General features: G+C 39.0%; 1 protein-coding gene across 1 annotated transcript in view; it reads right to left on the bottom strand.

The window, feature by feature from the left end:
- Positions 1 to 5900: 5900 nt before the first annotated feature.
- The window catches only part of LOC110168475 (synapsin-3-like), a 186687-nt gene continuing 168945 nt past the window's right edge, over positions 5901 to 23642 (bottom strand). The window contains exons 11-15 of the mRNA XM_055153304.1: positions 22440 to 22542; positions 8668 to 8799; positions 8372 to 8390; positions 7205 to 7361; positions 5901 to 6395 (exon numbers count right to left, since the gene is read on the bottom strand). Of these exons, the coding sequence (XP_055009279.1) occupies positions 6272 to 6395; positions 7205 to 7361; positions 8372 to 8390; positions 8668 to 8799; positions 22440 to 22542 (535 nt within the window). The 3' untranslated portion in view covers positions 5901 to 6271. The remainder of the gene's footprint in view (positions 6396 to 7204; positions 7362 to 8371; positions 8391 to 8667; positions 8800 to 22439; positions 22543 to 23642) is intronic.

The raw sequence follows: 23642 nt of genomic DNA, 5'->3' as shown, positions 1-23642 counted from the left end.
TCCCCGATAATGGTAAATTCCTGCTGCATTATCGGATGCACAAATAGAAGCACGGAAGAAGGAAAATGTCTTTTTCATATTCCGAGTGAAAAGAACCGCTAACGGTGAATTAAATGGCTTTCAAACATTCACAGAGCAAACGTAGAAGATTTTAACAAACCGTGGACTCCAACAAGTTCAACAACGCATCGAGACACTTGTAAACTTTCATCTTTTATGTTGTGAATGGCCCAGGAGTTTCCACCAAGTCATTGTGGATATCGCCGAAGTGAATATTTGGCCAGGTAGTTGGAGATTCTGACCAGAAATTTGGTTTGGTCCAGGCTTTGTAGGATTTGAAAAGGGTGATTTGGCTCCATCGATGCTTATGACCAATTTCTGGTCAAATCGTCTTCGATCCTCTGCCGTTAGAGTGGATAAATAACTGGGATCAATACCCTTAACGTGCTTTCTCGCTCCGTCCGTCATGTTGAATTAGTGTTTCTGGCCGCCGACCAAAATAATTCCCAGCATGCAACATGCGCTTTTGTCAACAATGAAACTCGCCTATTAGCTCAAGCTTAAATACAATACGGTAAATGATCAAATTTTTATATAGCGCTTTTCCACCTTCAAGGCACTCAGAGCATCAAGTATCAAGCATTAAGTGTCTTGCCAAAAGACACAATGACAGTATTCATATGTGGGAGCCGGAGTCATATCGTCAGTCTGTAGGTCTGTGGATCTGAGCGCTTTACCAATGATGTTTATGTCGAAGGAGGGATTTGAAACCTTCGGATCAAACAAACTACCAACTGAGCTACTGTCTCGAAAAAAAAAAAGCCGTGTCTAATGCAAATTGTTCAGAGAGAAGCAGGTGTCCGAGTCCACTGTTGCGTTTCAGGTCAAAAGAAGCCACTCTTTCCTGCCGTGATGGTTTGTGATCGTCACAGAGCACTCTCTCAGGATAACAGCTTCAGCACAAAAATTAAGTCAAATCAAACATAAGACCTTTTCCATAAAGTTTCATATTTCACATCGTTATTGCAAAAAAGGGGCACGCCTTATCTTTTCTTTCTCGATAATTTTTACACCCACACGATTTTAAAACAGCTCATGCGATTTCAGCAAACACCGAACAATGATCCACACAAACAAAACAACAAAGAAGGCCTTCTCTTCATCGCGAGGCTTGGGGCTGTCCAAACCTCTCACATTCACTCCGATAAATCAAATATATATGATACAGTGGTTTTAAAATGGCTGTAATATTATCTGTGTTTGTGTCAAAAACATCTGTGAGTGTCACTTTGAGTTTGAAGATACAGAGAGGAGCTTTTATCTAAATATATAATAAACGCATTTCCAGACGCTCAAAGTCACTGTACATTTGAGTGTATTGTTTTATTATTATCATTATTATTATTATTATATTGTAGTCATAGTTGCCCTGGAACAGACTGACAGAAGTGAGGCTGCCAATCTCATCTCAAACTCCATGTTTACTAGACAATGTGGGTAAAGTGTATTGCCTTGGGACACAACAATAGTTCCCAGCCCTGCGTAACTCTGACCAGATGAGGGATTCTCAAAGTGATATGGCTTTAACTAAACCGCAGAGCTCAGAACTGTTCACCACATCACAGGTTGGGGGTTTGATTGCCTCCTCCAGCAGGTGAAAGGCGAGTTGTGAAGTGCAAGAACCTCACCCAGTCACTGACGCTGAATCAATCCATCAGTCTGTCCCAGGGCGGCTGTGGCTGTAGAAGGAGCTCAGACTCGGGGCAGTTTTATTTATATACTAGTTTGTATTATATATTTATATTCACTCTTGCTCCTGTCTGTCTCTACAGGAATAATGTGACACAAAGAAAGTATCAGGTCCATGATAAACTGAGACGAGTTTACACTGCATATAAACGTTTTCATCTTCTATTTACACGTGATTCAAAAGAGCGTGATTCATGAGCTGATGCGGTTTAACACTGATGAAGGAACTACACTGTGGAACTGTCCCAAATGTACAGTACGTGTTGCTTTGTCTGGAATGTTCCAAAGTGTGGCATTTAATTTATTTCCATGGAAGGTTCAGGTTATAGATCAGATTAGTGGAAAGGCAACACATCTAAGCCAAAGATGTTAATTTTGTCTCGTCCAGAGGTGGGCAAACTATGGTCCCTTTAATCTTTTTAATCCAGCCCGCCGAACATGAAGAATATAATAGTAATAATCATTTTCAGTGTTTTACAAGTCATTTCAATAAATAGTAAATATCGTGGGACTTGAAAGACAGATATTTTGTTGTAATGCTGGGACATGTTTTCTACATATCCCATGTTATTTTGTTCTCTTATGAGGTGGATTACCAAAAAAAACTCCATCTATCTGCTCCTGGTCCGGCCCTTCTGTCAAATTTTAGAACCCTTTGTGGTCCAGGAGTTAAAAAGTTTGCCCACGCCTAGTCTCGTCCAATCAGGTTCATTTGGTTTTCTGATATTTTATGTTATTAGGTTCTTTTTTCAGACCATGAGTTTGTTTTCATACCTGACAGTTTCATTTTGTCTTCTTATGTACTTTAACTTCTTGGGTTCTCTTTAGAGACAGTACAGTAAAGTGTATTAACCTTGTTGACATGTTTCGGCTGCTGGCTGCAAGTCATCTTTAGACAGTTCTGAAGACGGTTTGCAGCTGGCAGCAGAAACATGTCAACAAGGTAAATACACATTACCGTACTGTCTTTAAAAAGAACTCAAGAAGGTAAAGGCAACAGATCTAATTAATTTAACGGAACATTCCAGGTAAAGCAATCACATCCATGGAGACAAGCAAGTAGAGCAACTTTCATCCAGAAAAGTTAAAATTGACTCTTGTGAGCTTTATGCCTTGTTAGAATGTTGTTATCTCATCAAAAACAGACCTGGAGTTGTGTTTTGTTTCATTCACATGCTTATTATTAGTTTGTTTACATCTCCGAAGCTCAAAACGCTTGTTCCACCTTGTGATGTCATGTAGTATAATGTAGTAGTAGTTTTCAAGTTACAGCTTCCTTTAGTTCAGTTTAGTTTACAGGTCTGTATGTGATGAGGAAACAACATTATAACACAGATCAGAAAATAACGTAATATGGCCCTTTACGCTATAACAAGTGTATGGTATTTTCACGGACACAGTAAACATTAATGTATTGACAGTTCAGTTCTATAATAATGTATTTACACAACTTAAAACGGGACAAAAACCAAAAGTGACAGGATTGTTCTCTGCTGGACTTTAGACGAACTGAGTGCACTATATTCACTACAGGCATGCACCTCCAAAGCACCATCTGGATGCTACTATCACGAGATTTTCAAATACACCTACAATATGACTATAGTGATAAAACTACTGCTGATTTAAAGTCATGGCTGAAGAGTAATGCCTAACTCACCTCCATCAGTGAATCCAGGGACTAAATACACGGAGCAAAACGTACACTGAGGTATAATACTTACAGAAAGTGCTCAAATTCACAACATAAACATAACGAATGAATTCACAACTTGAATGATCTTTTAAGAAAATGAGCATGTCCTGGAGATACGGCGTTTAACTTAAACCACGGAGCTCAACAGTGGCCGCTTGCTCCAGTTCAAAAAGAGAAATTTCCCATACATTTTTCTCATAGATTTTCTGAAAAATCTAAATATTTACAGACATCATGGAGGATAACAAGATACATGTCAACTAATATCCATAACACTGTAGTTTTAAGTCCAAAAAGGCTGTTTAAAATGCAAGATTCTGCAAAAATGTTTCAATAACTTAGCAGTTTATAAAGTTTCAGAAACAGATTTGAAATAAAATGATATGAATTATGGTATGGTATATTGTATGGTATTGTAGTTACCACATAAGGCTGATAATCTGGTAAGTTTATAAGCACTGAGCAAGCTTTCAATTTCAATTACCGTATTTTTCACACTATAGGACGTGCTTAAAAGCCTTTAATTTAATCAAAAAACGACTTTATAATCCTTTATAATCCAGAGTGCCTTACATACTGTGATTTCTTTTAATATCAAAATGCACCTGTCAAGAGACACGCTTACAACGCCGACTTTAAACTCAAGGCTTTTATAAAGTTAAAGTGTGAGCTGCGTGGGAGCAGTGGATGAGAGAAGGCGAACACACATTCACCAAGACAGGGAGACAACGCCGAGCGACTTACGCCACGATCTGCCAATGGATCGTGGACGCCCGGGCTAAGGATCAGTATCAACTGTGGTCTGAGCTTTCACCAAGACCGGAATCATCACTGAACTGCCAGGGAACAGTAACCACACTGACTCGGATAATGACAAGAGGGATGCGGGCGTGCTGGACACCGTAATCACCCAACTGTTTGAACAATTATGAGTTATTGTGAACGTGTTAATAAAGTTTGACTGACTTAACTGTTGTGTTTGTTTAATGCGGCTTATAGTCCGGTGCAGTTATATGTGAAAAAAGTTCAAAAATAGATAATTCAATGACAGTGCTCCTTATAATCCAGAGCCCCCTATAGTGAGGAAAATACGGTACTATTATTGTTTTTTCTGAAAGTCTATGAGAAAAATGAGTGGTAAATTTAGTTCTGTAACTGGTTTTGGGCGGTCGCTGATGATCTCCATTGGTGTAGACGCCACATGCAAAGCAACAGAAGGACAACTCATAAAATGAACAACAATTAGTTTCAAGGTTGCTTAAAGGCACAGTATGTAACTTTCTGAAGGTCGCACATCACTTGTATGATACCATGGAAATAAAATATTAAAACCATACTTCAAAACATTCATCACGGAGATATAGCCATACTGTGGAAGAACAACATTTCCATGGTAACAAGCAGGACGAGCCCCTCCTCCTTTTGTGAACTAAACATAACTTTTATTTTACTCTATTTTTGGTTAAAAAGTTACATAGTGTGGCTTTAAGTTTGGTTGTAATTCAGAAAGACCCAAACAGAAATGCATGTCGCCCTCTTGTGGATGGAACATTGGCTGCGTTCACACACACTTGGGTTTCATCCTGGTTTTGTCTTGACGTAGACTTTAGTAGTTTAGTATTGTTCAAGTTCTTGTTCTAGTCTAGTCCAGGTTTAGTTCTGAGTTTAGTCCCAGTTTTGTGACATGTTTAGAGTGCATTACAAGTATGACAAATGTTAAATATAATAAATAAATAAATAGATAAATAAATACAAAAATAAATACCATGAGTAAGACCTCTAACGTAAGTGCGCTTTCTTCTAACACCAGTTGAGGAAACACACGACAAACACACAGGACAAACATGTAAATTGGAAGCTGAGGCTGGACACTGGAAGCAAAGGAAGAGGAAGTGCAGAGGGCAGGGTTCATACTGAGAAGAGTTCATTAGGTTAATTTTTGTCTTCTTCATAGACATAATGTTATTTTCAGATGGACGTATGGATAATGATATGTTTCAGTGGTCAACTGCAAAATTCAGGCATGTTTACCTGAAGAACTGGTAACACTTTATGATAACTACACTTTAAATAGCCTCAATAAAGCATGAACAAAGACGTTATAACCATGGATCATTATGTTATAAATTTGCACATTTTAAACTGCAATAATTATTTAAAACAACGTAATAAAAGAAACAAGTCCGCACCTTAGTTTTCTAAAGATGAAGTCCTCTTTAGAAAACTAAGGTGCCCAATTGGAGCCGACGTCATCGTAAACGTCACAACAAAGAGTCGGCACCTCCGATGGACAGCTGCAGATCGCATTAGCGTGAAGCAGATTAATTTTTTCATTTGTACCAAAATGAAAACGCAACACTGCCGAATCCTGTGTCTGATCACTGATTAAGAAAATTAAATTGTAGAAAAAACTTCAGAGTAGCGGATGTATGCCGGTGAAGGTGAACACGGGGATTAATTTTTGTTTATGCTTTATGAAAGATATTTACGGTGTAGTTATTATAGAGTGGTACCGAAGACCTTAACAAGACTTTAGAATGTGAGTATGAGAGTGTAGGTTCAGTCTGAGAAGAAGCTGGACTGTAGGGGGTGCTGTTATTTAGTTGAAGAGCAAACTGAACCATAGGGGGCGCTGTGGTTCAGTGGGAGGAGAGGCTGATCTGTAGGGAAAGCTCTGGATTAGGTTGATATGTGGCTGTAGGGGGCGCTGTGTTCACTTGGATAACAGACCGGGGCTAGGACGTGCTGTAGTTAGTCGGAGAGGAGGCTGGCCTGTAGGGGGGCGCTCGGTGTGAGTGTGATATGATCCGTAGGGGGCGCTGTGGTTCAGTCGGAGAAGAGGCTGGCGAAGGACTGGCGCAGGCTGCGGATGGTCTCGGCTTTGGCCTCGTCGTCTGTGGGGTTTCCCTTCAGCGTCTCAGACAGTGTGTTTGTCAAGGACTGAGACTTACTGTGGACAGGGCAAAGCACAGGTTAGTACAGGTATTTGATTTAGTGAAACAACATATATATAATACAAATTTAATAATAATACAAAGTGTGAACTCGCACAATGATGTCTCTTGATTATTAAATACCTGCTTTTTCAAATAATAAATAAAAGTAAATCGAGGTAGAAACTGTTTCTACTTCTGAAAAAACAGAACATCAAATTTTCTCTGTTCTCTTGCCAATCTGCTCTGTTTTTATTTATTTTTTTACAATAAGGCAGCAATGCACAATAAAACTTTAGAGTTAGTGTTAAAGCATGTGACTGAGGATTATATTATCTCTTATCTTAAACCATAAACCATAAACCATAAACCATAAATACCTCTATGAAAATTCCACTTTCCCTTTCAACAAACAACATTCAGATTTCACGTCTGTCTGTGGCTATTTAAAGATGTACTGTGTAACTTTTCTGGTAGAGGGTCCTCTACTTCGACTTGAAATGATCTCCAGTATGGCATTTGATTTAACTATCTCCATGGAAACAGGCAAGACACATAATCAGACCAAGTTACAGGACAGATCTGTGGAGAAGTGGACCTGCTCACAATAATAACTTGTGTTTTTGTAGTAGTTTTGAGAATTAAAACACCTGTAAGTGAATAAATACAAGATGCCACTGTGGAACATCCCCGGCAAAGCAACGACATCACCGTGGAGACCAGCAGATGGCGTACTCTCCTCTAGTAAGGTTACACAGTGCAGCTTTAAAGTGGACCTATACTCTTTTGTTTTCTTGTATTCTGATAGTGAGTGCACTGGACTGACTTGAGGTGTGGAGACTGTTTCTGAGCTCCAGGTCCGGTCACGGCGGGGATGGGCCCAGGCTGGAAGGCCTGACTGGGGGAAGTGTTGGCTGAGCGGGCCCTCTGCGGGGAGCCCTGAGCGGACTGAGAGGGGGAGGCAGAGGCAGACCGGTGTCCTCCTGTGAGAGAATATATTTATATTTAACATTCACAAGGTTCAAAGTTACTTTATTTGGATCTGTTTGTTTGGAGATTTGTTTTGCAGAGAAAAAAGACATGACATCCCAAATATCACACACACACAAGGGCATAGGTTTGCATAGAGATGGTGGGGACACGTCACAACCGATATTTGGGGAAGACAAAATAGTCCCGAACAATATTTGCCATTTTATTTTAATAAACAATAATATAAATTTATTCCAATATTTTTCCAAACTCAGTAGTATTAATTTAACATGTTTTAATTCACATTTTGTTTATTAGATGTTCTGAGATGTATTCAGTGATATGACGACCGGGTTACACCTGCCGCTATTTCATTGGCTGAAACAGAGTGATGTCATTAGTGGAGCCAGGAGTCTAAACTGGGGAAGCGGCAGGACAGGGCCGCACCTGAAGACGGCGGCTTGAGTAGGAGTGAGCAAAGACACTGCCAAACTTTGAAAAACTTTTCAAAAGGAACTTGGCTTCATCTTCAATTAAACTTGACTTAAAATGAGCAATGAGCAATAATTACCTCACAAATATCTCATCACCAACAGGCAAAATCTGCTACAAACTTCTACATCGCTGTTGTCCACTAAAGAATCATCTTGGAAAGACAATATACACAAACTGTACATTTTGAGAAATGTACAGTGTACAGTGAAACCACCTCTCACTTATTTTGGACCTGCCCAGATTCAGACCCAGACCCATTGGTTGGGACCAAACCTACGCCCTTGCACACATGCAAAATCTGACATGAAAAAAAAAAAAAAAAAAAAAAAACACTTTTAAAAAGGTACAGAGCTCAAAAGATGTCCAGGCCCCCACCAATCAGGGCAAAAGACTGTACAAAGGAAGTCTTAAAATCTTAAAAGAATGACTAACCCAACAGGCAAAACACAAATAATAATACATATCATTAAACTGTCCACATCAGACAAAACACCACAACAATAAAGGGGATAAAAGTGAGTCTTACCTCTTCTTGGCTGTGTGGTCTGTGAAAGAAGAATTAAGAAAGTTTGAGCTTGCCAGTAAACTACATTTTAATGATGGCAAAAGATAAAAAAAATATAAAAAGAACATGTATGAATTTATACCAAATTTAGAAAAAAAAAACGCAATACATGTTTATGATTTGATATTGTATAAACCCCATTTTTGCTTTTTTCTCCACAACACAAATGTGAAAAACACTGACAAACTGTATGTGTGTAGATTCAACAAAAATATTATGATTATTTTTCAATTGTAGATGAAATATTTGAGTTGAACCTTGACAGAGGAAGGCTGGGGCATGGAGACTCCCAGCAGCGCCAGCGCCATCTTGTGGAGGACCAGTTCAGTGATGAGCTGTTTGTCTTCCTCCACGTGCTCCCCGATCAGAGGCATCGAGCTGTCCATCACCTGTAACCATAGAAACGCAGGAAGGACTGAGTAACATTTATGGCAACTCCACATGAATCAGCTGACAGAGAAGCAAAAAGTGTCCACAAGATGGCGCCATTGCATATTCACAAAAGTGTCTGTACAGAGAGAGGCATAGACACAGTGGTAGTGATCCAAAGGTGAAGGTGAGTGAACATTTCCTGAACAGTTTTAAAATGATCTTGAGCTTCATCAGAAACTGTATAAGGCCACGTAAAATAAACCCAGAACTGAGAGCACTGAGTCAATTTCTGAGTAGGAAAATAAAGTCTGAGATGGAGGCACAGACAGAGTGGTAGTGGTCCAAAGGTGAAGCAGAGTGGTGTTTCTCAGAGCAGACAGTTACAGCATGTTCCCACTGCAGAAAGACTGACTTCACTGTGTTTAAACTCTTTATGACCGGATGCTCTCAGGCTCGGACTTCAAGAGCTGTTCCCATGGTCCAGACACAAGACTGACACCCACAAAACTAGTTCACTAGGCAAAGAAATGTCCAGAGATTACATCAGCGGCTGTGTCTAAATATACATTATATGTATGAGACGTTGTCAGTTACTCAGTATTAAACTTTAAAGGAGCACAATACTAGCCAGGCTGGCTCCATCTAGTGCCTCAACTTCATTTCTCTCCAGCAACTAGATCAGAAATCGGAATACACTGGATGGTTTGCAAGAACCCCAGTAGTTGTAGACTGTGCACCGGCCAATCTGTTAAGAGCTGTGAAGCCATGACTGGGTCTCTTTTGTGGTACAGCACAACAGTAAATAAATTGGTCAAGATGGATGTAGACGGAGCCATACATTCTGTGTTGGCAACGATTCCCAAGATTGAGGATTTAAAGCTGGAACAAAGAGAATGTTTGGTGAATTTTATCAAGGGGAAAGATATTATTGCCCTTCTTCCTACAGGATTTGGGAAAAGCTTATAATATATTATACGTATTGTACTGAATAACTCAAATTTGATTAATTACTACAGTAAATGTCTTATTTTAAACTTTGTGCACTAAAAATGGATCATGGTTTAATGTTTTATAGGCATCTAACTGTACAACATCTAAGGCTTGCCCCCTTATATCAACTCAATTTCTGGCAAAAAAAGGGTTGTAAAAGTAGCTTGCTGGACACAAAAATTTGGAGATCCCTGTTCTACACTATGGCATTTCATATCTCAACAGAGACAAGCAGAACACATCACCAGCCCAAGTTACAGGTCAGATCTGTGGAGAAGTGGACCTGCTCACAGTAAGAACACATGTCTTTGCAGCAGTTTTTGATTTATGGATGTGCATTGAGGTCTATGCGCCGCAAAGCAGTTCATCACAACACAAGGAGGCGAGGATGTATGTCCATTCATATATACAGTCTATGCATGTGACCTGCAGATGTATAATCTCTGAAAAGTTTAACATGAACCATCTCCAACGCAATAGAAGCACAGAGCAGACTCACCATTAGTGGATCCTCTGTTACAGAACGAACACATATATTCCACCGTTTCCTTTTTAGGTCTGATAGAAGCTGACCGCATCAGGGCACAAGGAACATGCTGTTTTTTTTCAGCACTAATAATTTAAGCAAATTACCCATGAGGTTTTAATTTTTGTCTGTAAAACATAAACAAATGTGCGCAAAACTGCATTAAACACATTATTACTCAATGTATACTGAAAGAAAGGAAAGCGGAGTAAAACCACCTGCTGTAATTTAATTAAACTATTATTCTTCGTCACGTCATCCACCCGACCCGTGGTTTAGCCGCGGAGTTCGCGGCTGTAACCACCATCCGCGCATCTCTAGTTTCTCTAGTTTCAATGATGGATATGTCATTGCTCTCCTTTAAATATTCCACAATATGACATTAAACAGATAGCTCAAACATACCTAGAAAAACAGGCATTCTGGCTGTGAGTGGGGTCACCTCTCCAGAGATCTGACTGGTAACTTGGCTTGGTTTGGTCTCCATGATAATAGAAAGGTTTAATGCCATACTGTGAAACATTTCAGACAAATCAATAACATCTCTATGGAGAAAATAAGGTGACGAACCCTCCAACAGAAAATGTATACAATGCACTGTTAAACATGCATCTCTCTAATCCACACATGTCAAACTCTGGTCCGGGGACAAAATTTAGCCCGCGATATAGTTATATTTGGCCACGAGATCATATCAAATATGTATTAGAGCTTCCTGCCAGCTACAGATAGGCTAAAGAGACATTATTTATTTAAAATGTTGTTATTATTTTATATTATGCTTGTTCTGGATTCAATGTTTAAGCAAAACTATTATTAAACATTTATTTTAATAAGAAAAGGTTTAACATTGGGTCCGGTCAAGTGGTAACGGAGGGAAACAGGGGCAGATTTTTTACATTCAAATAGCTCTTATTCAGAAACTAGAGGGACTATTGAAATTAAGTAAAGTATCAGAATGTAGGAAAGAGTTACACTCCAACAGGGAAAGTTAAACCTGTGATATTCTTTCAAATTCAAAAAATTTTAAAACTCATGTCGGTAACGGAGGGAATGAAATATGCAGCACTTTTGGACAATAAATACAAACAGCGATAACTACCAGTTCTCACTTACATATCCTTAACAAACTGGTTTGAATATTTGCTTCATATAGTTTTCTACCATATGGTACAAGATTAGGTTGAAAAACCTCTTACTTTTTGAGTAATGAGATTTTTTATTAAGAAAGGTCATGGTAACGGAGGGGAAAAGTAACGGAGGGAAAATTGTGCAAGCAAGTAGAAGGTGCATGATTTTGCATCATTTGTCAGCTTTTTTTCTTCCAAATATTTTAATATTACTTCAAAATGAAAGGTAACTATTTCTATAAAATATGTCAGTCCTTCCAAGCAAATTTTTATCATTTTAGATACTTAAAATTTTTTTTTTTTATCATGTACCTTCATCAACAGTTCAAAGATTGAATAAGACAAGATATGATGAAATACATAAATTTATTTACATGATTTGCAGGTCTTTGAAATTTGGGAAATCATTTTTGTTCCATGTTTCATACATGGTCTGTTTAAAACATATGTAACTTTAGAACCAAAAATGGTACAGAAAAAAGGTAAACAGTTTCATAAACTAGACTACATATTCTATCTGTTGAATACATTTTTATATCAGATGCATTAACTTGAATTTTTGGCCTTACTGTTTACTTCTGCTTGACCGGGCCCCATTACATATCTTGAAAGAAGAGAAAAAATGCAGATGTTGTTGAAATTTTTGAATAAATATTTAGTTTGGCCCATGATTTAGTCCCAGTTTTAAATTTTGACCCTCTGTGAATTTGAGTTTGACACCCCTGCTTCACCCCAACTCAACTTTGAGGAGACTAATAATGAAGGAACATCATAAGAAGGTTAAGAGTTTATAAAAGTTGATTTTGCATAACAAGTCTCCTTAAACAAAAATATAATGCCATCTGTGTTCGCTATTATATAATAAATCAGAAATGTCAAAGCTTTGGTACTGCAGCCTTGTATTTTGTATGGAAGTACCTCAAACCATTATAAATCATACACTTACTGAGCCCTACAAGAATGCATACAACTTCCAAAACTCTCCAAATTACATTCATTTTACAGCCCAGTCTATTTGTCTAAAACATCCAACGGAGAAGGAAAAATGTACTGAGTCTGGTGGTGTGTTCCCAGTGCACCGGTGGTTTTGTCCCGGAGCAGGCTGCCTTCTGCGGGGTGTGGTGCTCCGTTCTGGCTGGTTGAGTCATCCACACATGGGACAGCACCAGGCCCGACTTCAAACAGGACCAGTGGCAGTTCCCAGATCCTCCCTGCTGATTTATGAGGATACAAGAGACATCTACAGTACAGAGTGTTAGGGCACAATGTACTTGGCTCGGAGGGCTGGTTAAAGCTGCACTATGTAACTTTTCCGTTGGAGGGTGTGTTGTCTGTTTGTAAATAGAGGTTTGGCCTGGAATGTTCCACAAGGTAAAGCCACAAAGCCAAGTGACGGGTCAGATCTGTGCAGTGGTGTAGTGGGGATTTTTTAAGTGGGGGTATGAGATTTGTGACGTCAACGATGTGATGAATCCCGCCCACCTGCCACCTAAACCAGGACTAAACCAGAACTAAACCAGGTCTAAACAAGGACTAAACCAGAACTGAACCAGGACTGAACCAGGATTGAACCAGGACTGAACCAGGATTAAACCAGGTCTAAACCAGGATTAAACCAGGACTAAAACAGGATTAAAACAGGACTTAAACCAAGCCTAAACCAGGACTAAAAGAAGACCAAACCAGAACTGAACCAGGTCTAAACCAGGACTAAAACAGGACTAAACCAGGTCTAAAACCAGGACTAAAGCAGGTCTAAAGCATGACTAAAGCAAGACTAAAGCAAGACTAAAACAGAACTGAACCAGAACTGAACCAGGACTAAACCAGGACTAAAACAGAACTAAAACAGAACTGAACAAGGACTGAACCAGGACCGAACCAGAACAAAACAGGTCTAAACCAGGATTAAACCAAGACTAAACCTGGTCTAAACCAGGTCTAAACCAAGACTAAACCAGGTCTAAGACAGGTCTAAACCAGGACTAAACCAGGTCTAAACCAGGATTAAACCTAAACTATAACTAATCTTGGAGCAAGAGATCCCACGGAGCAGGGTGTCCTCAAATCCACCCTTGGATCTGTGGAGAGGTGGGGTGATTTTTCAAGATGATAGAAATTCATTCTCTGTTTCTTGAGCTTAGTTTGGTCAGGACCATAGACCGTATAAAGAAGTGGACTAAGGGAGTGTGGCGTCATTCATAGAGTTTGGTTTCAGGCAAATGAAGCTCACTGAGGCTTGCAGTCATAGGAGCGAATTTAGCGCAGTGTTCCATATTAGGTTTTAATTAATTTACGGACAAAACAGTGAAATAAAAACCACAGGATCATGCAGAGCGGGTTAATCGGAACATTTTAAAACCAAAATGAGGAACCTGACAGCAGCAGTTACAAAAAGACGGGCGACGTTTTTCAGTAAAGTGAACTGGAGCCAGAGTCGATGGAGCCGGAAGTGTACCCATGCTCACTTCCTATATGCAACATCGTGACTAGAGGGTCTATGATCAGGACTACCTCGGCTGAAGGATTTTACTTGTACATGTTTTAGGACTAAAATCAACTATAATAGACAGATACATTTTAATGCAACACTGTGGAATTTTACGGAAGTGGTGAAAAGAGTTGAAAAGCAACAGAATCTCCATGGCGACAAGCAGGCGGCAGACCCTTCACCTGAAAAGTGTAGTATCATGGAGCACATTTAAACAGAAGATCATGTCTAAAGGTTAAGTTTTTACTGCTAAACATTTCCAATAATTCACTTTACGTGTGTGACCTTTCTCCAGAACAACTGTCCTCAATTAGTCAATATTTATGCTTCAGTTTGTGCACTTTGACCTTTAGAAAACCTCGTAAATGTTCACAAAATGCCTCTCAAAGTCCAGATATTGTCCCGTACTTCATTCCTAAAACAGATTATAACATTAGGTCAAAGATATTGTTTTTTAATGTCAAATAAATAATAATTACACAACCATATTTGATAAAACGCCGAGTCATTTTTACATTGTGCACTGCGGAGTGGTCCAAATCTGGTAACATTTTGTGCTAATAGTCGTGTTGTGTTAATAAAGTGCACATGGCTTTTCATTTGGGAGGAGCAGCTTCTGTCTGGAACAAAAACAGTCCCCACTGCGACCAAACCACAGAGTCTTCCGGTCACGTTTCAGTCTGTGTGTTAGAAAAGTTAAAGACAGAAAAAAGTTCGGTTCACCCTCTGAGCTAATGCTGGTTCAGTCTGATGGTAGTGATGTGTAATGGAGTTATTTATAAAGGTTTTTTTTTTTCTTTCCTATTACATCTTTGATACAGGCTCCTGTGTGATGACAGAAACGTCCATCATGTGATCAATTCTGACTAAACTCTGGAGCGAAAAGTGCAGTAGCCGTCTTTTCCCACACGGACACACACCAACCTACGCAATCGGGCGCAAGGAGCATGGTCTCGTGTATCATGTGACCGCTTTGACCAATAGACGCATCAAGAATTTCGGACTTTGATTTTCCGAAAAAGTGAGCATCAAACCGCCATGCTTGATTTCCCAGTGGGATGCGTCTATTGTCAAAGCCGATCTTTTCTAGTCTTTTGAACCATATCGCTTTTGTTTCTGGTTCTGATATTGTCTTATTTTAGTTTTGGGATTCGGACATCGTAATTGTGTGGTTGTTGGATCCTAACAGCGGAAAACAACTCGGCTCCACATACAAAATGTTCGCTGCAAACTCGGGATGATTTAGGCAGTCAAAGATTACCTTTTTGGTCCTTTCTGTGGATCAATACTGCCCATCGCCTTTGCCTTTCACCATTTTTCAATTCCTTTGGGAAAGGAAACAGTTTGAACGGAGGTTTGCAGTCACACAGATCTGATTCCCTTTTGCATTTATGGAGTTCGCAAACAAATTTCTCAAGCCGTTTTCCGCTGTTAGGACATCCAACAATCGATTTACGATGTCCGATGTCCTAACTACCAAACTCACGATCTCACTCCAAATCACTAAATCCGCTGAATTCTTCATCCTCGGTGTCACTTCTGCGTGATCTCCAGAGATAAACCATAGATCCATGAGGTAAACAGAGCGCCACTTCCTCTTCTGTGTAGCTGTCATCAGACTCAGCATCAGTTCCAGTTAGAATTATTACGGCCTTTCTGAATCCCGACAGGATAGTTTCGGTTGACACTAAAGTCCAGGCTTTGTCGATTCATCCAGTGACTTCCTGGAAAGTTACATGGTTCACCCTCCCGCCGTAAAGCTGTGTTCACCAGTCCCTCACAAGTTTCTCGCTCGCTCCAAACTTTCTTTCTGTTGCTCAATTATCGTTTTCGGCTGAATATTTCACTATTTGCAGCAGAACAACTTTCTTTTTTCTACAGGAGACATGCGCAGTAGAATGCGAAGTGACAGTGGTACAGGAGTAACAGGAACAGCAGATACTGACACACAAGCCTAGAGTCTGTAAGTCTGAAAATTTTAATATATAAGTCGCCCCGGAGTATAAGTCACCCAAACCATGAAAAAAGCATGATTTATAGTCTGAAAAATACGGTACATAATTTATGTTACATGATGTCAGGCAGATGTCAACTTAAATAAGACATTCATGTAATCCAAGCAGCTACTTAATGAAGCTAAATAAACACTTTTACTTGTGTTTTCTTAGTTAACTACTATTAGTCAGATATTATGTCATTAAACTAAAACCGCACAGTAACATTCTTATAGTGAATCACATTTTCTTCCATGTGGTCCGCCTCTGGCATTTCTTCCCCATGACTGTGCCCTGTCACACTGTCCCGGGCATCTCCAGGGACAGCCTTGATATTTCCTGTGATAGTCCACTCAGACTTACACAGGACAAGTTATTTTAATACAGTTGAGCGCATGTGGACAGATAGGGGGAGGCATGCATGATGTCATCCTTTACGCCTATATTTGGACCGGGCCTGCTTCCTCACAGATAAAACCGACTCCACTCATATCTGGACTGGACACAGCGGTGACAGCAGCGATTCAAAATATAACACATTAACAAAGGAAAGCCCCGTAATTTCTGCACAGTCACGGTCAATAATAATAATAAGTGAATAATTTTTTTTTTATCTTGTTTTGAGGCCAATGTTTAGAGAAATAGTAGAAAGTGGATAAAGAGAAGCCAATGTCATAAAGATAAGGGACTGGATTTGCAGTTTACTAAATATTATTATAGCAGATTTTACTTTGAAATATCTAAAAGGTGAGCTATGTGACTTTTGTCGTGTAACATCTCCATGGATATATTTTTTTTTCCACAGTGTGACATTAAAGTTCAAAGTTTAAAGTTCGCTTTATTGTCATTTTCTTCACATGCACTGGATTGAACCAGGACTAAACCAGGACTGAACCAGGACTAAAACAGGACTAAACCAGGATTGAGCCAGGACTAATCCAGGACTAAAAAAAGGACTAAACCAGGACTAAACCAGGACTAAAACAGGACTAAAACAGGACTAAAACAGGTCTAAAACAAGACTAAAACAAGACTAAAACATAACTAAATCACGACTAAACCAGGACTAATCCAGGATTTATTCAGGACTAATCCAGGACTAAACCAGGACTAAAATAGGACTAAAACAGGACTAAAATAGGACTAAGTGTCGGGATGGGAGGTGCACCCGTGTAGACCGCCCCACAGGGCTATTGCTGCTACTGCTAAACAGGCTCGGGGTTCTCTCTGTCTCAAGTCCAAGATTAGTCCTGGTTTAGTCTTGGTTTAGTGCTGGCTTAGACCTGTTTTAGCCCTGATTTTGTCCTGGTTCAGTCCTGTTTTAGATGTGGTTTAGTGCTCCGTTTTAGTCCTGGTTTAGTTCTGTTTTAGTCCTGTTTTAGTCCTGTTTTAGTCCTGTTTTAGTCCTGCTTCAGTCCTGATTTCGTCCTGATTTAGACCTATTTTATTCCTGTTTTAGTCCTGGTTAAGTCCTGTTTTTGTCCTATTTTAGTCCTGTTTTAGTCCTATTTTAGTCCTGTTTTAGTCTTAGTTCAGTCCGGTTTTAGTCCTGTTTTAGTCCTGTTTCAGTCCTGTTTTAGTCCTGTATTAGTCCTCTGTTTTAGCCCTGTTTTAGTCCTGATTTTGTCCTGGTTCAGTCCTGTTTTAGATGTGGTTTAGTGCTCCGTTTCAGTCCTGGTTTAGTTCTGTTTTAGTCCTGTTTTAGTCCTGCTTCAGTCCTGATTTAGACCTATTTTATTCCTGTTTTAGTCCTGGTTAAGTCCTGTTTTTGTCCTATTTTAGTCCTGTTTTTGTCCTATTTTAGTCCTATTTTTGTCCTGGTTCAGTCCTGTTTTAGTCCTATTTTAGTCCTGTTTTAGTCCTATTTTAGTCCTGTTTTAGTCTTAGTTCAGTCCGGTTTTAGTCCTGTTTTAGTCCTGTTTTAGTCCTGTATTAGTCCTCTGTTTTAGCCCTGTTTTAGCCCTGATTTTGTCCTGGTTCAGTCCTGTTTTAGATGTGGTTTAGTGCTCCGTTTTAGTCCTGGTTTAGTTCTGTTTTAGTCCTGTTTTAGTCCTGCTTCAGTCCTGATTTAGACCTATTTTATTCCTGTTTTAGTCCTGGTTAAGTCCTGTTTTTGTCCTATTTTAGTCCTGTTTTTGTCCTGGTTCAGTCCTGTTTTAGTCCTGTTTTAGTCCTATTTTAGTCCTGTTTTAGTCCTATTTTAGTCCTGTTTTAGTCCTATTTTAGTCCTGTTTTAGTCTTAGTTCAGTCCTGTTTTAGTCCTGTTTTAGTCCTGATTTAGTCCTGGTTCAGTCCTGTTTTAGATGTGGTTTAGTCCTCTGTTTTAGTCCCGTTTTAGTCCTGTATTAGTCCTGTTTTAGTCCTGATTTTGTCCTCTGTTTTAGCCCTGTTTTAGTCCTGATTATGTCCTCTGTTTTAGCCCTGTTTTAGTCCTGATTTTGTCCTCTGTTTTAGCCCTGTTTTAGCCCTGTTTTAGTCCTGATTTTGTCCTGGTTCAGTCCTGATTTAGTCCTGTTTTATTCCCGTTTCAGTCCTGGTTTAGAAGAACTCTAAATATGCAGGATTTGTGTGTGTGAATGAAACAAAACACAACTCCAGGTGTGTTTGAGATGAGGAAAAACATTATAACACAGATCAGAAAATACCATAACATAGGCCCTTTAATACAGAGAGCACCAGTGTGTACAGCAGGTCGTTTTATAATATAATCATCATCTACTGGGGGACTTTCCTCGTTATGCCCTTCATTGCCGGTATTTCAGTTGGATACAAAAATAGCTTTTGCGGTTTTTAGTTATTATTCCTTAGAACTGTGGACATAACTCAAAATGGCGTCCTGTAAGTGAATTAAACCCGTCTAATTTCTTGTAAATGTCTTTTTAAGTTTCCCATCCCGTGTTTTTAAATCATCCTTGAGTCAAACACGTGGCTTTTATTCCAGTCAGTGTTTTTGCATTCGTTAAATGTTTGGTCTAAAACTAATCTGTCTCTTCAAAGATTACGAGAGCCGTGCGTTCACTGTAGATACGCCCACTGTTTGACATTTGAGATTTTCATGGGTTTAGTTTGAGGGACTGTGAATCCAAGGAGATGACATTCAGCTGTATTGTGTGGGACGTTTGAGCACGAGTGAACAATTATTTTAAGCATTTTGTCCTGTTTCCTGTGTTTTTTTTGTTTGTTTTTTCAATTTCAGAAGTAGTAGTAGTGGTAGTAACAGTAGTAGTAGTAGTAGTAGTAATAGTAATAGTAGTGGTAGTAGTAGAAGCACAAGTGGCAGAATTAGCAGTAGTTACAGTAGTAGTGGTAGTTACAGTAGTAGTAGTAATAGTAGTAATAGTAGTACTAGTAGTAGTAGCAGAAGTAGAAATAGTAGTGGTAGTAACAGTAGCAATAGTAGTAGTACAAGTAGCAGAAGTAGTAGTAGCAGTAGTAGCAGTAGTGGACGTAGTTGTGGTAGTAGTAGTAGTAGTAGTAGTGTAGTAGTAGTAGTAGTAGTAGTAGTAGTAGTAGTAGTAGTAGTAGTAGTAGTAGTAGTAGTAGTAGTAGTAGTAGTAGTAGTAGTAGTAGTAGTAGTAGTAGTAGTAGTAGTAGCAGAAATAGCAGTAGTGGAAGTGGTAGTAACAGTAGTAGTAGTAGTAGTAGTAGTAGTAGTAGTAGTAGTAGTAGTAGTAGCAGAAATAGCAGTAGTGGAAGTGGTAGTAACAGTAGTAGTAGTAGTAGTAGTAGTAGTAGTAGTAGTAGTAGTAGTAGTAGTAGTAGTAGTAGCAGAAATAGCAGTAGTGGAAGTGGTAGTAACAGTAGTAGTAGTAGTAGTAACAGTAGTAGTAGTAGTAGTAGTAGTAGTAGTAGTAGTAGTAGTAGTAGTAGAATAGAAGTACAAGTAGCAGTACTGGAAGTACTAGTGGTAGTAACAGTAGTAGTAACAGTCGTAGTAGTAGTAGTAGTAGTAGTAGTAGTAGTAGCAGTAGTAGCAGTAGCAGCAGCAGTAGTAGCAGCAGTAGTAGTAGTAGTAGTAGTAGTAGTACAAGCACAAGTGGCAGAAATAGCAGTAGTTACAGTAGTAGTAGTAATAGTAATAGTAATAGTAGTAGTAGTAGCAGAAGTAGAAATAGTAGTGGTAGTAACAGTAGTAATAGTAGTAGTACTAGTAGCAGAAGTAGTAGTAGCAGTAGTGGCAGTAGTGGAAGTAGTTGTGGTAGTAGTAGTAGTAGTAGTAGTAGTCGTAGCAGAAATAGCAATAGCGGAAGTGGTAGTAACAGTAGTAGTAGTAGTAGTAGTAGTAGTAGTAGTAGTAGTAGTAGTATTAGTAATAGTAGTAGTACCAGAATTAGCAGTAGTAGTAGTAGTAGTAGTAGTAGTAGTAGTAGTAGTAGTAGTAGTAGTAGTTTTGTTCAGTCCTCAAAATCATAGAATATATGTAATTCATAAAATGGTTTAGTCTGGGTTAAATCCAACACTGCTGTTTGAAAATTATATTTATGTTTTTTTTTTCTTTTTTTGCCCATGTATATTCAGAAATGTAATTGGCCGGTTTGTTGGTGGTTGAAAGAATAATTTAAGTTAATGTTCAGATTAGATTAGACCCACACACAGCGCCCTAAAAACGTCAAATAGATACATGAACCCACATGGGCCCATATTAAACATCTTATTAAAAACATGTGGTTTTAATAAGATCTGTCTGTGTAACTCCTCAGTGATCCAGGTAAGTTCCATCATAAAAGAAAATTGAATTCAGTCAAATGGACAAAAGTTTGATGAGTGAGCAATTAACAGAATTACATTATGTTATTTTGTTTGCAATGTTTGTAATATCGTATTTTTCAGGCTATGAAAAGGCTATTTTTCATGGTTTGGGTGGTCCTGCGACTTATGCGCTGGTGCAACTTATATGTTAAAATTTTCACACTGACAGCCGTGAGAGGCTCTAGGCTTGTGTGTCAGTATCTTCTACTCCTATAACTCCTGTGCCACTGTCACGTCACACTCTACTGCACATGTCGGCGGCAGAAGAAAGAGAAAGAGACACTGTCCTGTCTAGTATCATGTCAGTCGACCGCACTATTACTTCTGTATCACTGGCCATTTAAAATTTAAACAAACATAAAGACAACAGAAACCATCTTGTCGGGATTCAGAAAGGCCGGAATAATTCTAACTGGAACTGATGCTGAGTGTGACAACAGCTACGCAGAAGAGGAAAGGGGACTCTGTTTACCTCCGGAAGTCACAGAGTTGCTCAGAAGTGACACTTGTTCTGTTGTTTATGCTATAGTTATCCGAAGAACTGTTCATATGTGACGTTTAGGGATGGGCATTCGATGAAATTTTCTTAATCGATCGTCGGAAGATTTAACGATCGATTATCGATTAATCATTAACATTTTTATATTAAAATGATCATCATTATTATTACTATCTGCACTACTAATCTGCATAAATAAATTCAACTGTACGACATATAAACCGTAACCACTCTAGAGCCACATCAGCCCGTTTGACATTATAATGTGTTTAATTCAGTTTTGCGCAACTCTCACAGAAACTAAACTTAAAACCACATCGCTAATTTGCATAAAACTACAGCTCTTGTGTGGCTGATGTGGTCAATTTCTGTTGGATTAAAAGACATGACTCAGTGGAATACAGGTTAGTGTGACCATATTTGCATTTGTCAAAACCAGGACACCGTAGGGGGGGTGGGAGGTGGGGACTCGTCATCCACATTGCGCGACTCTCACCTGGCAAAACGTTTTCCCACTGGACACAGAAACATATGTGCTGCTTTGTACACTGTGCACATGGACTCACACTTGTCCCGATCGCAACGGAAAGCGTGGAATTTCTTGTACAAGTCATCGTTAAATACACATTTGTGCTTCGGTACGTTGCAGACTGACCGACTGTTTGTGTCTCGCTCCTTCTGAGTGCAAAGAGCTACATGTACGGTCTCTGTTTGGTCACACTACGCACAGCAACCTACATTCGGTTTGTCGATTAAAATTAACGTAATCGATGAAATTCTTAATGATCAATTATCAATTAATCAGCTAATCATGCCCATCCCTAGTCACGTTAACAGTTTGTTGTTCTCTGTTCTATTGTTGAGATGAAATGTCAGTTCCTGGTCTCTGATTCTATAAAATTAATTTCCCCCAAAAAGTGCGACTTATATATGTTTTTTCTTCTTCATTACTCATTTTTTGGCTGGTGCAACTTATTCTCCGGAGCGACTTATAGTCCGAAAAATACGGTAATCTCCGCTCAAGCAGTGAGATACAGGACTACATTCACACCATACTCCATACAACTGTACAACAACTCACCCTTATGTAACAGATAATACTCCCTACAACTGTAACACAACTCACCCCGTCTAAGTCTCAGTCTATAACAATAAAAGAATAACCCTGAAAAGTGTGATCGATCATTACAAACTAAAAACACATGCATACTTTTTCTCATATCTGCTTGTTTTGTCCCATTCAAACTCTTTATCTGTTTACAGTGAGTAAAGTCTGACCTCGATGATGTAGTCATTGCCATCTTTTCCGTGCACGGCCTTCACGGCGCAGATGTCCAGACCTCCAAACATCTCCGCACACGAGTCCACCCACAGCCGGTATCTGAGACAACAACAGGCAACAAGAATGTAACACCTGATAAGAGGCGGCACTGGTATTTACTGGAAATGCAGTTTTTAGTCAACATTTATGCCACAACAACATAGTGACCATGAAAGATTAAGCAACCAACTTATATCAGTGTAGAGATTTCAATTTCAATTTAGGGAAAGTTACAGATTCAGTAAGCCTCTATTAGACAAAAAAGTATATAAAATTCAGGGTTTAATTTCAAAATACTAACAAATTTCTAGCAATACATTTTGTGGCTTGTTTTGGTGTATCTGGGCATATTTTATAGCCTTTGACTAGTGAAAGTTATCCCACTTTTTGGAGTATATTCTGCATTTTATAGTTTAAATTTAGACCTTATGGTTCTGTTTTGAAATGCCATTATATGATATGGTGTGGTACTTGGTAATTTGTTCATAAAAATAATGTTATATTATGTAATTTGTCTCTTAAAGGGCACTTAAAGGACAACAAAAATGCAAGAGATTAGGGTAGCAGTGTCCAAAGTTTTCTCATAGACAATGCAGAGTGAGGGCCATAGGTTAATAATTAAGGTGAATAATTAAAATATATGGGTTTATAACAAGTTACGATGTGTCACCAGATCTTCATCCATGTTTAGATCCTCCAAAGGACACACTAAAAATTGGATAATCGCTTTATCAAAAAAATTGGCCTTAGACAGTGCTACTTAAAGGGACAGTCTGGAATTTTGTCCGGGACATTTTTTTAAGTGCATTCATAAATGCTTTTGGCAACATCAAATAATTTCCAACTTCATGCAGGCATAATTGAGGCGACTTTTAACATCAGTGAACATCAGAACATCAACAGGACTAAACCAGGACTATAGCAGGTCTAAACCAGGTCTAAACCAGGTCCAAACCAGGTCTAAACCAGGTCTAAACCAGGACTAAACCAGGTCTAAACCCTAAACCAGGACTAAACCCTAAACCAGGACTAAACCAGGTCTAAAACCAGGACTAAACCAGGACTAAACCAGGTCTAAACCAGGACTAAAACTAAACCAGGACTCTAAACCAGGTCTAAACCAGGAACCAGGACTAAACCAGGACTAAACCAGGACTAAA

This window comes from Boleophthalmus pectinirostris, unplaced genomic scaffold, assembly GCF_026225935.1.
Source record: "Boleophthalmus pectinirostris isolate CB_2022bp ecotype Guang Dong unplaced genomic scaffold, ASM2622593v1 HiC_scaffold_18, whole genome shotgun sequence".
NCBI lineage: Eukaryota > Metazoa > Chordata > Actinopteri > Gobiiformes > Gobiidae > Boleophthalmus > Boleophthalmus pectinirostris.
The sequence above is the reverse complement of the archived record's forward strand: the minus strand, read 5'-3'. Positions and strand labels throughout refer to the sequence as shown.